The 17,327-nt window shown below is 36.1% G+C and overlaps 1 protein-coding gene across 1 annotated transcript in view; it reads right to left on the reverse strand.

Annotated features, from left to right (window-relative positions):
- The window catches only part of LOC6038084 (histone acetyltransferase KAT7), a 200,630-nt gene that overhangs the window by 36,086 nt on the left and 147,217 nt on the right, over positions 1–17,327 (reverse strand). The window contains exon 9 of the mRNA XM_038251704.1: positions 15,948–16,043. Within this exon, the coding sequence (XP_038107632.1) occupies positions 15,948–16,043 (96 nt within the window). The remainder of the gene's footprint in view (positions 1–15,947; positions 16,044–17,327) is intronic.

Here is a 17,327-nt window from a genome sequence, read left to right on the forward strand (position 1 = left end):
GCCCAACCATTAGAATTATTATTCAATTTCAACGATAAGCGCATCGGCGGCGTCGTCTTCGAGATAGGAGTTGTTGACCACCAAACGGGAGGCCGTTAGTGGTGCCAAAGGTGCAACCTGCCAAGGAAGCGTTCGTTGAACTTCCAGCCTGTCCGAGGAGAATCTAATGAGCTTTGCGGCGTTGATCGCACACGCCTTGGAGGTAGTCAGCAAACTCAGCTGCGATTCACCCCGGGAAGGAAGACCACGCTGACTGCTTGCCCTTTTTGGCAACATTTTATTCCAAATTGCAAATTAATGTACACTTCAAGAACGAAGCGAGAGAGCTATTACCGGAGGTGTGTCTGGGAGGTGACGTGATAGGGTAGCCTGTTCACAATTTTTCACACCAGAAGTTAAATAAAAGAGATTTGGAAGACGGAAGTGCTTGATATGTTCCACTTTTTCAGTGGATAAGGGAAATTCTCCAAGGTATTCTCAAGTAAGTTTCGCTTGTTGTTTGTCGTTTTGTTGACTGTTTTCATTGAAGCTCAAAGTTGTGATGCAATTTTGTTATTTCTTGCAATTACAATACACTTTCATCATTATCATCTGGTTCCTGGATTTTCTACCAATCCATTCCTTGAAATTACAAAAAAAAATAAGATCCTGTTTGGAAACCCTATCCTGAACCTCTAAACACGCCACCGTCCTGGGCTTGCAAGCGCCTTCAGCCTGTCATCATTTCGTGGGGTTTAATTGTTTATTTGTCTTGTATATCAAGTTCGTACTTGGCGGTCCCGACGTGTCGTCGTGCCGCCTGGGTCTTCCCGGGAAGACCACAACCATGACGAACCGACACCGGGTTTTGGCCGGAGGTTGGCCCCAATGGCTGTCAAACTGTTGCTCGGCAGCCTTCTTGTAGCCCATACAATGTATTCCGATCGAATCGTCCTCCTGCCAAAGTCACGCAATATTCCGGACCGGATATCGATCAAACATCTTAATTTTTTCCAATTTCCAGTTGGAGGGTGTGACAAGGCAGCCGAACCGGATAGGTGTCATGATTGCAAACCGCGAACCTTCATGGGCTGGACGTGGACAAATGAGCAGCAATTGATCGATTTGCATGCAACTTTGTTGCATGAGCGACAGGATATGCACGGGTGTCATGTTCTAATTATTGCATGTTAGAATGGTATTAAGTTTCGAGAACGTTGTCATCGAAATAAAAATAATTGTGCTTTTTATTGCATAATTAATTAGCGTTTTGAACGGGCAACAGTTTGCATAAATTTAAACCAAATCACCTGCATTTGGCTGTCGCAAGCATGTCCGTTTTAAATTTGACTCTCCATTTTGAGAAGACAAAAATGTGCAGCTTTCAGCAGGTTTTATTTGAGTTAATTAAACGTTATATTTTACAAAATAGTCCAAGAAATTCAAATAAAAGCTAGAGGAAATTCTCGTATGTTTGGCAGGTTAAGCAACCATTCCTAACTCCATCCAATTTGCTGATTTACACTTAAAAAAAAATGCAAAACTTTGGATAGAAATTTGCTTGCTCACTTCTTATTGAGCTATTTATCACTAGAGCAATTCTGTGAGATTTCGGCAATTCAATTTTTTTTTATAAATTTCAATCCGGCTGAAACTTTTTAGGTGCCTTCAGTATGCCCAAAGAAGCCATTTTGCATCATTAGTTTGTCCATATAATTTTCCATACAAATTAAGCAGCTCTCCATACAAAAATGATGTATAAAAATTCAAAAATCTGTATCTTTTGAAGGAATTTTTTGATCGATTCGGTGTCTTCGGCAAAGTTGTAGGTATGGATATGGACTACACTAAAAAAAATGATACACGGTAAAATAAATTTGAAGATTTTAAATTTCATTTTTTGGTACTAAAATTTTATTTGCCAAATAACACAATTTTATTTTGTTTATTTCTGATATGTTTTAGGATACACATCAATTGCCAAATTTTCAGAAATTTCCAGAATCGGCAAAAAATCTTTGACCGGGTTATGAATTTTTGAATGAATACAGTTTTTTTCAAAAATCGAAACATTGCTTGCAAAAATGTTTCAACTTCAGTTTTCGATGTTAAATCGAATTTGCAATCAAAAAGTACTTAAGTGAAATTTTGATAAAGTGCCACGTTTTCAAGTTATAGCCATTTTTTGGAAACTTTTTGAAAATTGTCGAAGTCATTAATTTTTTAAATTAGTGCCGATGTTTACCCACCTTTGAATCTTTTTTTTTTTTTGAGAAGCTGAGAAAATTCTCTATACTTTGCTTTTTGAACTTTGTTGAAACGACCTTTAGTTGCTGAGATATTGCCATGCAAAGGTTTAGGAACAGGAAAATTGATGCTTTCTAAGTCCCACCCAAACAACCCACCATTTTCTAACGTCGATATCTCAGCAACGAATGGTCCGATTCACAAAGTTAAAAATGTGAAGCATTCGTGAAATTTTCGGATCCTTTCGAAAAAAATATTTAAAGTAATTTCAAATCAAGACTAGGATTTCAAAAGGGCCAAACATTCAATATAAAGGTTTTTTTTATAATGTTGGTCCTTATTTAATTTTTTTTAAATATTGTTTTCGAAAAGGTCGAACAATTTCACCAATGTTTCATGATTTACATTAAAAATCGGACCATTAGTGGCTGAGATATCGACATTAGAAAATGGTAGGTTGTTTGGGTGAGACTTAGAAAACATCAATTTTCCTGTTTCTAAATCTTTGCATGGCAATATCTCAGCAACTAAGGGTCGTATCAACAAAGTCCGAAAAAGCAAAATATAGAGAATTTTCTCAGCTCTTCAAAAATATTTTTTCAAAAGTAGGCAAACATGCGCACTAATTAAAAAAAATGAAAAACTGCGACATTTTTCTAAAAAGTTTCCTAAAATGGCTTTAACTTGACAACTGTGCACTTTCTCAAAATTTCACTAGGGTACTTTTTGATCGCAAATTTGATTTTACATCGAAAAATTGAGTTGAAATTTTTTTTCGACCAATATTTTGATTTTAAAAAAAATCTGTATTGATTAAAAAATTCTTAACTCGGTCAAAGATTTTTTTGCACAACCTGGAAATTTTTGAAAAGTTGGCATTTGATGTCCTCTAAAACATATCAAAAAATACAAAAATTCCAAGTAGTATTTTTTGCAAATCAAGTTTTAGGGACAAAAAGTTAAATCAAAAATCAACTTTGTCCAAGACACCAAATCGATCAAAGAATTCCTTCGAAAGAAACAAATTTTTGAATTTTCATACATCATTTTTGTATGAGCAGCAATGGCTTCTTTGAGCATAACAAAGGCACCAAAAAAGTTTCAGCTGGATTAATAAAGACAGAAATCAAAATTAAGAAAAAAAGGCCGATTTCGTAGAGAGCTGCTCAATTGCCAAAAAACCATCACAAAAGCATTTTTTGCAATTCTGTCGTGAAATTACTCACTTTTCCGGTCATTCTTGAACGACGAAATAGCCTACTTTTCTGTACCAAATATAACAGAATCGAATAGCAACACTTTTCAAAATAAATGCTGAAAAGTTCTACTTTTCAGCACTCAAATGGGTGCTGAAAAGTTGAACTCTTCAGCACTTGTTCCGAAAAGTAACACTTTTCAACATTTTTTTTTTGATCTAAACGATTTATTAACAAAATACATGAAAATTTGACTTAAAATTTCACTCAGTATGTGGTTTTTTGGAATTGCAAAACATGTTGTATGGAACTAGTTACAGCAGCTTTAAAAATAAAAATGTTGGAAAATAGTAGTTTATGCTACAAGTTGCAAAACTTGATTTTTTCAGCACTCTTCGTATTTATCCAACTCGGTGAACCTCGTTGGATAAATGTACGACTCGTGCTGAAAAAATCCTCTGTAACTTCAAAAGGATTGGACTTAGGACAATGGTCAATACCCGGGCAGACGGTAATAATAAAATTCATGCCATTTCAATAACAAATACTGTTAAAATAACAGAAAGTGTTATGGAATCTTCTTGAATAATACATTTTTGCATAGGGGTTGAATAAGAGTTTATGTTATGATAACAAAATTTGTTATTGGTCTGATATTGGTTGAAAGCCAAAACAACTTTGGAATAACATTTTTTGTTATGGAAGAATAACTCCAACTGTTATTGGGATGATCGGATTAGTTGTTAAAATAACAAAAAATAATAACAAAGATTTGTTCGAAGAATAACTAAAAATGTTTGTAGTCTGTTATTACAATAACAATCCAATAACAAAAAAAAAAAAACAAAACGACGAATAACAAATTTTGTTATAAATAACAAAAAATGTTTTTGGCCTAGTATTTTAAAATATCAAAAAATGTTATTCCCAAGTTATTTCCGTCTGCTCGGGTATGGAGACTTTTACGTAAAATTGTCTGAAGAATCGACTCCCATATTCGGTTTTTGAAAATTTTGAAGTTTTTGTAATTTTGTTTAGGGCCATCTTGCATTTTTTGTGATTCTTTTTTACATCTTGGGCTACTTTCACAAAAATTTTGAACGAAAAAAAAATCGTGGACTCACCTTCAAATTTCATTTTTCAGTGTATTTTTTCGGAAAGCCTGTCAAACTTCTTACAAGTTTGTTTTTGACCACTTTTTGATATGACGCAACGGCTTCGAGATACAGCAAGATTTAAATGACGAAATACAAAAATATTTAAAACACTTACGCCCTTCTCAAATGTCATTATCGAGTGAAACTGGCGTCTACAAAGTTTCATTGAATTCGGAGAGGGTCAAGAAAAAAGTTTTTTTTTTGTTTTGAGCTGGAATTGCTCTAAGTTTGAAAAAAGAGTAACAAATGTGTACAAATGAAGAATCAATAACTCTTAAGACTTGCAGAATTTCTCCGTGATTTCTTAAAATAATGTTTTTTTTTTGCGTTTCATTTTTGAATGGAAAAATCCAAAATGCCTCGAATTATGACCCGTCACAACTTCACAATGCAATAATGTTTTAAGCTTAAGCCCGGCAGAAGGGTGGTGGCACAAAACAATATTTATGTGACTGCAAACTGGTATCAGCGTGTGTTTGTGTGTTTATAAATAAGGCAAGAAACGCGATCATAAATTTGCAGTTTATAAATTGCTAATGCACGCTTAATATAATCAACCATATTTTGCGTGTGTGTGTTTAAGGAAAGGGAACCTCCTCCGGACGACCGCACACGATTTCGAGGGCCTCGTACATCCAGGGGTCCGTAAGATGGCTTAAGAAACAGATTAGCAGACCCCCAAATGGCAGCTGTTTGTGGCGCCTTTTAAGGGGGGTCATTAGGAAGATCTTCTCTGGGGGAAAAACCTGAACTCTCGTGTCGAGAATAATTTGACACTCTCCAGAAGGCTCAATCAACGGGTGTACAGGATAATTTCGAGGTACAGATCCCGCTACACAAAAGCTGTCAGCAACTGGTTAAATTGTTTGAACAGTTCATCTCCTGGGGAAACCGTTACAACCTGCGGTAATCAAGCACAAGCGAGTTTAAAGTTGATTCTCGTACCTTGATCGTGCTATCTCTTCGATCTTTTTTTGTTATCATAATTAAAGGACATTTTTCATAAGCAAAATGTATTCCTTCCTCTAAGACATGTTTCAAGATATATGTTTTGAAGGAAGACACCGTGAATAAAATCATACCCTGCAATAAAATCGAATCAAAACAAAAGAAAATGCAGTCATTAAATGACACACATGGCTCACTTGTAATAATAATGTGGGAATCCTGTCGAGTGAGAAATATTTTAATGAAAATAATGACTCCAATCGTCGTACCAAAATTCGTACAACTTCACGAGGCATCCCCCTAAAATTAGTTTCAAATCATACGAATCTTCAACACTTCACCGAAAATCTGCAACTCGTTGAAAAACTCCAATTGACCTTCCAACCGACCGCAGCGGGATCATAAATTTGGGGCAAAAACTTCCGAACCCGAACCTGCGCCGCGACCTGCCCTGCGGCGGTGGGTCAGTTTTATTGGTAGAGTGTCATAAATTTGACCAGCCCTGAGGGCCCCGGCATATTTACGCGTTTGCTACCGAAATTCCGTGTGTCGTTTTTTTTTTCATTCTCGAACTTATTTTTATATGATGATGATTCCAATGAACAGCAATTTCGACGTGATACGCAGTTCGCGATAAAATGCGATGAATTCGGTAGCTACCGGCACGGGAAGGTGTTGTGTTTGTTGGTCGAGTTAATAAGTTAAATAAATATTGTAAATCAGATGGAATGGCATGATTATTTTTTAATCTAGAGGGGAGCAAGAAAGGGTGCGTTCGGCAAATATTTAGTAGAACTTCAGAAATGATTGCGAAACTCCCTTCTAAATGATGATCCTTCATATTTTTTTTTTTTCGTTCAAAGGAACAAACATGCCACGCTTTTTTGAAATGTTAGTCTTGATTCCAAAATTTCCCAAATATTTTTTTGGTTCATAAAATTTCACAATTGTTTCATTTTTCAACATTCAAAATTGGATCATTATTTGCTAAGATATTGGCATTAGAAAATGTGGGAATGTTTGGATAAGACTTAAAAAAACTTAAATTTTGTTGTTGATTTGTCTTTTCTTCGCTGTATTTCAGCAACCAGAGCTCTAATTTTCAATGTCTCTTAGGCAATTTTATTGAAAATTTTCTGAACCTTTCGAAAAAAAAGTTTGAAGTTTTTTTCCGTTCTGCTCCTGTTTACAGCCTGCCGAACGATCGTCTTCCGTAGCGCTATTGTTTGAGCGAGACAGTATTGACGAATTATTCGAGCAGTTGCCCCCTCTCCTTCCCTAGACCAATCCCCCAATGCCATGCCACACGAGCACGCAAGACCGATCCGGGGACGTGGAGATGAGCGAGATTGGGGTTCAAGCCATCGACCTTCTGCTTACAAAGCGAAACCCGTACCACTAGGCCACGGGAGCTCGGCAAAAAAAATGATTTTACATTAATAACTATTTTTTTTAAACAGTGATTTGGGGAAAGTTTAATTTTTATCATAAAAAGTTGAAGACACCAAATCTATCAGAAAATTCCTTTAAAATTTACGTACCACCTTATAAAATTAACGTACCATTTTTGTATGACCAGCACACAAAAATGTATGGGGACTTGTATGTGTAATGACACAAAATGGCTCCATAAAGTTTGAGCCAAATAAAATACAAAAATACAACATGGGTTATTCTCCGCCAACTCACACAGCAGTTGCCCCGACCCCTCTTTGATTTGCGTGAAACTTTGTCCTAAGGGGTAACTTTTGTCCCTGATCACGAATCCGAGGTCCGTTTTTTGATATCTCGTGACGGAGGGGCGGTACAACCCCTTCCATTTTTGAACATGTGAAAAAAGAGGTGTTTGAAAATTGACCCAATCTCACCCCTTATAGGGGGTGACATTCTGAGTACTTTATTATTTATTTCATCTTTGGCACTCGCCGCACAGACTACACCTTATGTCCTATTTTTAATCCTAGTTTTAAATACACATTTTGACATTCCAAACACAAACACATCTGCTACATCATTAAACACTCGACAGCAAGCACTAAGGGGACTATAATAACCGTAGTTCGTACGATGGCCAGGAACTTCAAGAAACGGAGCAGGGTTGCGCAGATTACGAGCTGGGATGTGTAGGGTGATTTTATCGCGAAGAGTAGGGCAGTCAATATTGCACGACAACAAGTCGAATACATAAATTCGCTGTAGTAGAACCCGTCGTGATGCCAGCGCAGGAGTTTAAGCCGCTCACAGTTGTCATCGTACGAGGAGAGTCCTTGAGGCCGCACCCATGGCAGGCGTCGCACAGCAAATCTGGTGAAAGCTCGCTGAATCCGCTCGATCCTTTCAGCTTGCACGGCGTAGTAAGGTGCCCATACTTGGACGGCGTACTCTAGTTGACTCCGAACTAGCGAACAATAGATTGTTTTAAGCGCGAACAGATCCACAAAGTCAGCTGCATTTCGACGAAGAAATCCGAGGGTGGCAAAAGCTTTCGCTGTTGTCAGTGCAATATGTTCGTTGAAGCACGCTTTGCTGTCGATCGTCACACCCAGGTCCTTGATAGTGTTCACCCGTTCAAGTTCGTTTTGGCCCATCCTGTAGCTACTCAAGAGAGGTGTTCGTTTGCGCGTGAAGCTTATGATTTTGCATTTTTGTACGTTGACCTCCATTCCGTTGGCAGTGCACCAGCGTAACAGGCGATCGATGTCTTGCTGGAGTGCACAGCTGTCGAGAGGCGAGCTAACTGATCGGAACACTTTATAATAATTTGCAGCCTGAAACGGTGATGAGATAGAAATTTTGTGTTAAAGGGACTTTTGTGTAAAATTAGACGCCCGATTTGATGGCGTACTCAGAATTTCGAATAAACGTGTTTTTCATCGAAAAAACACTAAAAAAGTTTTAAAAATTCTCCCATTTTCCGTTACTCGACTGTAAAATTTTTTGGAACATGTCATTTTATGGGAAATTTAATGTACTTTTCGAATCTACATTGTCCCAGAAGGGTCATTTTTTCATTTAGAACAAAATTTTTCATTTTAAAATTTCGTGTTTTTCTAACTTTGCAGGGTTATTTTTTAGAGTGTAACAATGTTGTACAAAGTTGTAGAGCAGACAATTACAAAAAATTTGAAGTATAGACATAAGGGGTTTGCTTATAAACATCACGAGTTATCGCGATTTTACGAAAAAAAGTTTTGAAAAAGTTGGTCGTCATCGATCATGGCCATTCATGGTCACCCGCGACAGACACGGACGACGAAACAAAGAGAAACGCAAAAAGTAACTTTTTCAAAACTTTTTTTTTCGTAAAATCGCGATAACTTGTGATGTTTTAAGCAAACCCCTTATGTCTATACTTCAAATTTTTTGTAATTGTCTGCTCTACAACTTTGTAGAACATTGTTACACTCTAAAAAATAACCCTGCAAAGTTAGAAAAAACACGAAATTTTAAAATGAAAAATTTTGTTCTAAATGAAAAAATGACCCTTCTGGGACAATGTAGATTCGAAAAGTACATTAAATTTCCCATAAAATGACATGTTCCAAAAAATTTTACAGTCGAGTAACGGAAAATGTATATATCAAAATTTTTGTAATTGTCTGCTCTACAACTTTGTAGAACATTGTTACACTTTAAAAAACAACCCTGCAAAGTTAGAAAAAACACGAAATTTTAAAATGAAAAATTTTGTTCTAAATGAAAAAATGACCCTTCTGGGACAATGTAGATTCGAAAAGTACATTAAATTTCCCATAAAATGACATGTTCCAAAAATTTTTACAGTCAAGTAACGGAAAATGGGAGAATTTTCAAAACTTTTTTAGTGTTTTTTTCGATGAAAAATACGTTTATTCGGAATTCTGAGTACGCCATCAAATCGGGCGTCTAATTTTACATAAAAGTCCCTTTAACACCAAATTTCTATCTCATCACCGTTTCAGGCTGCAAATTGTTGAAAACACCTCTTTTTTCGCATGTTCAAAAATGGAAGAGGTCGTACCGCCCCTCCGTCACGAGATATCCAAAAACGGACCTCGGTTTCGTGATCAGGGACAAAAGTTACCCCTTAGGACAAAGTTTCACGCAAATCGAAGAGGGGTCGGGGCAACTTTTCCCGATTTCGTGTGAGTTGGTAGAGAATTACCCACATATAAAAATGTAAGAAATCGGCTTTCTTTTGCAATGTGGCAAGCTAAAATTGGATCAGCAGTTCCAGAGATATGTTTTTATAAAAAAGTTTTTTTTTGCGAAATTGTAAAAAAACATCAAAAATGGACCACCCTAATGACCAACAAAAAAAATTAAACCAGTTGGTCTAATAAATATTTTGGCCAAGGAGCTTCCATGCCAAATTTGAACCTTTTGATTATAATCCGGCTGGTTTGACCCAAACATTGTAAAAGCATTACAGAGTTGGGTCTAGCTCATTTCCCCGAATGACATTTCCCCGAATGCCATTTCCCCGAAAATCATTTCCCCTAATTGGTCACATCCCCGAATACCACTTCCCCTAATCAGCCACATCCCCGAATGCCATTTCCCCGGATATCATTTCCCCTAATCGGCTATATCCCCGAATGCCATTTCCCCTAATCGGCCATTTCCCCGAATGCCATTTCCCCGAAGTGACACTTACGCCAATTGTCGTTTATTTAAATTTAAAATTACCCGGATTTGCATATCCTCTAATCATCATTTTCGCTAAAGCCTTTTTCCATGACTAACAGTTATTTTCTTTCTCAATTTTACCGAACAAACAGCTTTTTCGGGTATGCTGTTGATTAAATGTTGTAAATTGGGTAGTAAAGCCCTTTGTAAATTTTTATGAACAACGGTAAGAAACACGATTAAGATCATTGGTGCGCTGGAAGTGGGGACGCGAAATCGTGATTATTCAGGTTAATTTTTTGGTGTGCTTTTGTGTCGCTGTTCGTATGGGATGAGTGATTGTGCTAATCGAATAATAGCATGACTTACTGAATTATTTGTGTCTTGAGCGTAATTTTCGTTGAGTAATTGGTGTTTTTTTGTGATTTTTTTTTGAGATCTTAATTAATTGTTTTGTGATTTTCAAAGCCCTTCCTATATCATCGTTGATCGGAAGGCACGGCGTCGGGTAAATTGTGTATAATGTTTTGAATAAGGTTTTATTTTTAATGGTGAAAAAACCATTTCTATATAATGATCGAAAGACGCACTGACATTTTGGATTAATTAATAGTGGAGTGAAATAATTGTGTGTGAGTGATTTTGTGTGTTAACCAAAAAGACCTTCCCATAGCATCGTTGCTCGGAAGGCTCGCCGACGGGTCTGTTATGAAAGTCCTCCCCATAGCATCGTAGCTCGGGAGGCATCGAAAAGCCAATACCTTATCCTACTAACCCAAAAATAATAATCACGTGATGCTTGAAGGAGATGCTGTGGATTCAACGGTCTCAAGCGGTATCAACAAGTATATAGCGAAAAACTGTGTGCTTGATGAGTCTGCAACTTCAACTATCGGACTAACATTCCTCCCTTTCGTTGAACTGCAGGCTTCTTGGGAGGGCGCCGGTATTGACTAATAAAGTAGGGATCTTCAGGGTTAAACAGTGAACGGATGGTTGGCTCCCACTGATCATTTTTGATTCATTGTTTAACTTCAGCTGATCTGTCAATAACGGAGTAGCAGCTCATTGGCAGTCAACCATGCTCATGCTCATGCTCATGCTCACAACGGTAAGAAACACGATTAAAAACCATTTCTGATAACTTTTTTCATTTTTATGCAAAAAAGTTATTGACAAGACAACATTTTTCGATGGATCAACTATGGCCCCCTGGATCGAGCTGTCAAGTAGGAGCTTTTCTGCCAAGAAGGGCCGTGAAGTGAATTTTTAGAAATTGAAATAAAAATCCATTTTAAATCCGACCGCAAAGGGTCATTGTACTTAGAAAAGCTTATTTTTCTTGTGAACAATAATATCACAAATTTAAGCTTAATTTTAGGACCCAATTCCTAATTTTTTGTTGTTCAATTAACATTTGTGTTCAACCGCATGATTAGATGTTGTTTTTGAGAAATTTGCAAGGAATTTTTTCGAATTTTGTTCAAAAATGCAAAAATCGAACAAATAGGTACATAAGGCTGGTACAATTTTTGTTGATTATACTTTTCGCCAAATCCCAAACCAGCAATGTGAATAAAATTATCAGTGTGAACGGGGTTCTACTGATACGGGGTACTACGAAAATCGCACGGTATGTTTTGAATCATAAAAAATAACAAAACTTCTATTGCATTATTATTATCATGTCTATAAGAAAAGGTATTTGTTTTGAGAAAACAACAATCTGTAACAATATTCATTGTATTTGAATGAATAGTACCAAACCTTCCAACACCCCTTCCCCTAAAATGCTACGTCTGTTCTGAGTGAAGCCAAAAGAAAGTTGATCATTCAAGGCCAATACGAACCTTTCAAGAAATATTTTGCCATCATTTTTTTCTTATAGAGTCGACACTCTGGCTGTCGATCTTCTCGATATCAATAATTCTCCATCTATCGATGAATTCTTCAGTCCCTGTTTGCTTTAAAAATCTCTTCCGGTTGTCAATAATTTCAGTTTTCATGGCTTGTACAGACATTTTGCTTGGCGAAACGAAGCTTCAAAGGGTGTTTGAAATTTGTGTGTTTTTGTTTGATGGACGTTGCCATGATTCTCTCTCATAGCTGGGTATCAAGAAAAAATATTTTCAATCGAGTCTTCATTTTGCATCGTTCTGTAATCTGATGATTCTCTTCCTCGACGGTCCCTTGGATATTGACAAGCAGAGAGTCGACTGTAAAATGCTATTTCCCCGAACGCGGTCAAGCCGAAATGCCCGGTGCCCAGGAGAGCGCGCGCTCCGGGGCACCGGGCATTTCGGCTTGACCGCGTTCGGGGAAATGGCGTTCAGGGAAATGACTATTCAGGGATATGACTAATCGGGTAAGTGGCATTCGGGATTGTGGCCCATTCGGGAAAATGGCATTCGGGGATGTGGACGATTAGGGGAAATGGGAAATTCGGGTAAATGGAATTCGGGGAAATGACTATTAGGGGAAGTGTCTTTTCGGGGAAGTGGCATTCGGGGAAATGTCCTTTCGGTAATATGGGTTTCGGGGAAATGTCATAGATTCTACAGAGTTACACTCAATAAAATGTTAGAGTCCTTCATCAAGTAATAAAAAAATGTTTGAAAAGATCCCGAATTCACTTAAACTAAACCCATAATTTTTTCACGAACAAATTGATAAAATAATGAAACCAACATAGATCTCAGTACTTCTAGTTCGGTAGGAATAAGACAAATATACATATGTGCTGAGTAGTTCTCTTGAATTCAGCATTTTTTACAAGATTTTTTGTTTAATTTTTGAAGCTGCTCTGAATTTATATCTTGAGAAGGGATTTTTTGATCGATATGTTGTGTTCGTTAAATTTGTAGGATATGATTAGGAATGTGTGTTAGGGGACTGACATATTTTGCGCTTACACAGAAAAAAATCAATTCTCGTAATCGTGAATTAAGTTCACGAATGTGAGAACCACGAAGGAATTTATTCATGAGTATGGTGCATTTGCACTATAAACATGCATATATTCCTTCGTGGTTCTCGTATTCGTGAATTTAATTCACGATTTCGAGAAATGATTTTTTTCTGTGTATGTCTATAATGATGCAAAATTCAAAAAATCTAAATATTGCTGAATAAAATTATAGATCATTTCATTTTAATAAGATGCAAGATCTTATTTGCAAACGAAAGTGATTTATTTTTATTTTTAAGGGCAACTTTTGCGGAAAAAAATAAAAGCACTTTATGAATTACAGCAAAGAAAATTACTTTTTGACACCTTTTTGAAAAACATTTTGACATTGTTAACTGGAATTCTGGTTAATTTCGAAATTTAGATAGGTTACACTTTTTAGCATATCAAATATTGAGCTGGATTTTTAAACATTAAAATTATTTTCTACAAAAAAAAGCAGAAAACTTCACAAAAAGCTTGATTTTTAACATTAAAAATATAACCAATAGTTTCCAAAATTAAGATTTACAAGGCTTTAGGCTGTATATTAGCATTCAGCAGTCAGACCAACATACACCGAAAAAAACCAATTCTCGAAATCGTGAATTAAATTCACGAATGCAAGAACCACGAAGGAATATATTCACGTTTATAGTGCAAATGCACCATACTCATGAATAAATTCCTTCGTGGTTCTCACATTCGTGAACTTAATTCATGATTACGAGAATTGATTTTTTTCTGTGTAGTCAAACAATGAAGGATAATCTAGAAAATTTTCTCAACTTTTCAAAAATATATTTTGGCTAGTTGGTTTTTCTTAACAAAGTTTGTTTTACAATTGCAAAAAGTCATTCTTGCAAAAACATTTTTTTTTGACAATATTTTTCAAAAGTTTGTCACCTTGTAGGCAGCAATTTCCTGGAAAATTTTGCTTTTTAACAGTTAGTTTTTGTCATTTCAGTTCCAAGATACAGCCATTTTAGTGAAATAAAAATGGCGAATTTCCAAAAATCCCTGATGAAAACTCAATTTTATCACTTACACTACTGTTTCAGCTACTGCCAGCATTTTATATGTTTCCAAACCTTTTGCATTGATTATAACATCAATTTACAAGCAAAACTATAGTTTTCATGGATTTGACTATTTGACGTAAGCGCCATTACGAAGAAATGTATTTTAAATTAACCGCCTTTAGTAAAACAAAGTAACATTTTTTAAAGATTTTGATGAAAATTGCTTTTAATGAAAAAAATATCTTACATTAATACATATGTTTAATTTCATCAAAATCTTGAAGAAAACGTGATTATTTAGTACTAAAGGTGGTAAATTGAAAATACACTGCTTCGTCATGGCGCTTACGTCAAATAGTCAAATCAATAAAAACTATAGTTTTGCTTGTAAGTTTATGTTATAATAAATGCAAAAGGTTTGGAAACATATAAAATGCTGCCAGTAGCTGAACAAGTAGTGTAAGTGATAAAATTGAGTTTTCATAGAGAATTTTGAAAATTCGCTATTTTTATTTTACTAAAACGGCTGTATCTTGGCACTGAAGTGACTTTAAAAATTGTTAAAGAGTACAAGATGACGAACTTTTTTAGATGGTTTTTTTTTGAGAGAAATTCGAAAAAATTTAAGGCAAAAACATATGTTTTCAGCTTTAACATGCTGCCAATGAAAAACGACGACTTCCTTGATCAATATGAATACAGAACATTATTGATAGGACTCCTAAATATAATTTAAAGTGAAATATGGGGCAATTCGAACGCATTTTTCTAGGTTTTAGACCAAAACATGATATTTTTTTGAAAACACAATTTTTCAGTAAGTCTTAAATCGCGAGTTCTATACGCGACACTACTGCACATACATAACGTCATGATTCGAATTCCCGGACGCTTCGAAACCCGGACACTTCATCTTGTTTTATCAATTATTTGGATATAAGTTCGCATTATGAATGTCAAACTGTGTTATTTGATGAATTCCAACATCAACTTTCATTTAAAGTTTGTTTGAACGCTGTAGTTAATGCCAAAACAATTCAATACAATAAAATTATAAGTTTACAAAAAATGCGAAACATTTCACTTGAAATATTTCATAGGCGTTCGAAGCACCGGGAAGGCAAAGTAGAAATTTATGGTTTTGATTTCCTCAAATTCTAGCAAATTTTTATATAAACTATCGATTGTTTTGATGTTAACAGCTTATTTGAGACCTAAAGAATGTCATTCACTAACATTTCAGTCCAATTTTGTGCGATTCATAAGTAAAATCGAGCGTCCGGAATTCGAAGCAAAAGTGTCCGGATTTCGAATCAGCTTTTATCAGTGTCCGGGATTCGAAGCACAACAAGTCATTTTAATTTTAAAATTCTGATGAAAAATTGTTGGAAAAGACACATTTTGCATGGATTTTCTTGAAACAGACTGTTTATAATACATCCTGATGATGTTTCTACATTTCCAACTTACTACATGATTTTTTGTCAGCTATAACGAAAATGATATGCTACTAAGTGTCCGGATTTCGAATCATGACGTTAACCCCTAAACAATAAACGTGGTCATAAATCCTCATGGAGGGCACCCTTGAGTCGGATTCCACCCCTGGATTTGATGAGCCAATCGTTGTCCGTCAAGTCAAAATCTTCAAACTCCAGCCGGTCACTTGGCGATTAGAGGAGACCCTCACTTCTAAACCAACTCTCACAAACAAATACACAAATACACAGGATAAGTGAAGGTATCGGTTTCGAAAATCGAAATTTTGAAAAAAAAAAATAAATGCTTCGATCACGAGGGTTAAAGGAAAAAGGGAATAAAAATGCTGCCAAAAATTACCCACCTGCTTCTTGAGTATAATGTGTTTACCCTTCCAGTACTTCATCATTCCGAGGGCCTGGAGTGTGCTGACGATATCGTAGGAATTGATAGCCATTTCCTGAAATCATAAAAAAGAACAAGAGTAAGTTGTAGTGAGTTAAACTGCAAAGAGCAAAGTTGCAAGATGTGCCTGCAAGGGAGGATCGAAGATCCTGCGTCGTTTTTCCTTTTTTTTTGGGTTTCCTCTGAAAAATGTTCGAAAATTGATCGTTATTATTTATTAGCCATATTACGTGTTTGGTTGGTTCTCCTTCGGGGGGGATCCTACCGTGTGGGGTCAACAGAATCGATCGAATCGGTACGATGTTGCTTTCAAATGCTGATTTGTTATATGCAATTTTTTGAAAAGACATTTTTCTGAGGGAAATTTTCTACACTTTAAATTGTTAAGTAAGATGATTCTGACCGAGAAAAGATTAATACAATGAGCAGGTGAGTTTCCCTAAAATTAATATTCCATAATAACACTAATTCACCATGCCGAGTGCGCTATCTAAACATATGTTTTAGCAACAGTAGGTCATAAACCGAGTCGCCAAAAAAGATCACTTGACTTGTGCACAACCACCCATGTCTGCCAGCAATATCGAAAATGATAGCTTCGGCCACTCTTTACCATCATTCGGTGATGGATCCTCGCACCGAGGACGCAAACTGTTTAAATATTCCATCGATCGATCGATAATTACCACCCTATCGCGACACAGGTCTTGCCACTTACGGCTATCATCATCATTAGCGTATTATTTTTTTGAAGAATCAACTTGCGCACGTGGGGTTCTAATTTTTTTCCAGGCCGCGTGGGCAATATTTTGTTTAAGCAAAAATTATAGTCCTGCCCATGGCCAAAATTGAGACTTTGGTGCGAGCCTTCCTCCGTGATAAATGAGACGTTCATTGACGGACCCGCGTCATGTTTTAGAAAGTATAATATTTTAGCAGAAAGTTACGAGCGCGGCTCGTAAAAAGTAATTTTTAAATTATTGTGTTGGCAAATGTAGATCGAAGGGGGGCTGTATCCCGAAGGCTGGTGGAAAATATAGGGGTAATTGAATGTTTCGGAAGGTTTTGAACGATGTGCTCGGATATTTACACTTTTTTTAAGTCTGAAATTTGAAATGCTAAAATATGACTTTATTCACCTTTAGTGATGGTGATGTATTCGTCATAGTTTTCTTATCAAAATAACACAAAATGTTAAACAAATTTTAATAGGATATGGTTTAAGGCTGGTACAAATTGCATTTAAAGTTTTTGTCACCCCACTACTTTAAAGTAAACCCGAAAAAATGATATTTTAATTTTATTTTTTTTCCCCAAAACTGTAATTTTGAGTTATGGA

Source organism: Culex quinquefasciatus, chromosome 2 (genome assembly GCF_015732765.1).
Source record: "Culex quinquefasciatus strain JHB chromosome 2, VPISU_Cqui_1.0_pri_paternal, whole genome shotgun sequence".
Classification (NCBI taxonomy): Eukaryota; Metazoa; Arthropoda; class Insecta; order Diptera; family Culicidae; genus Culex; species Culex quinquefasciatus.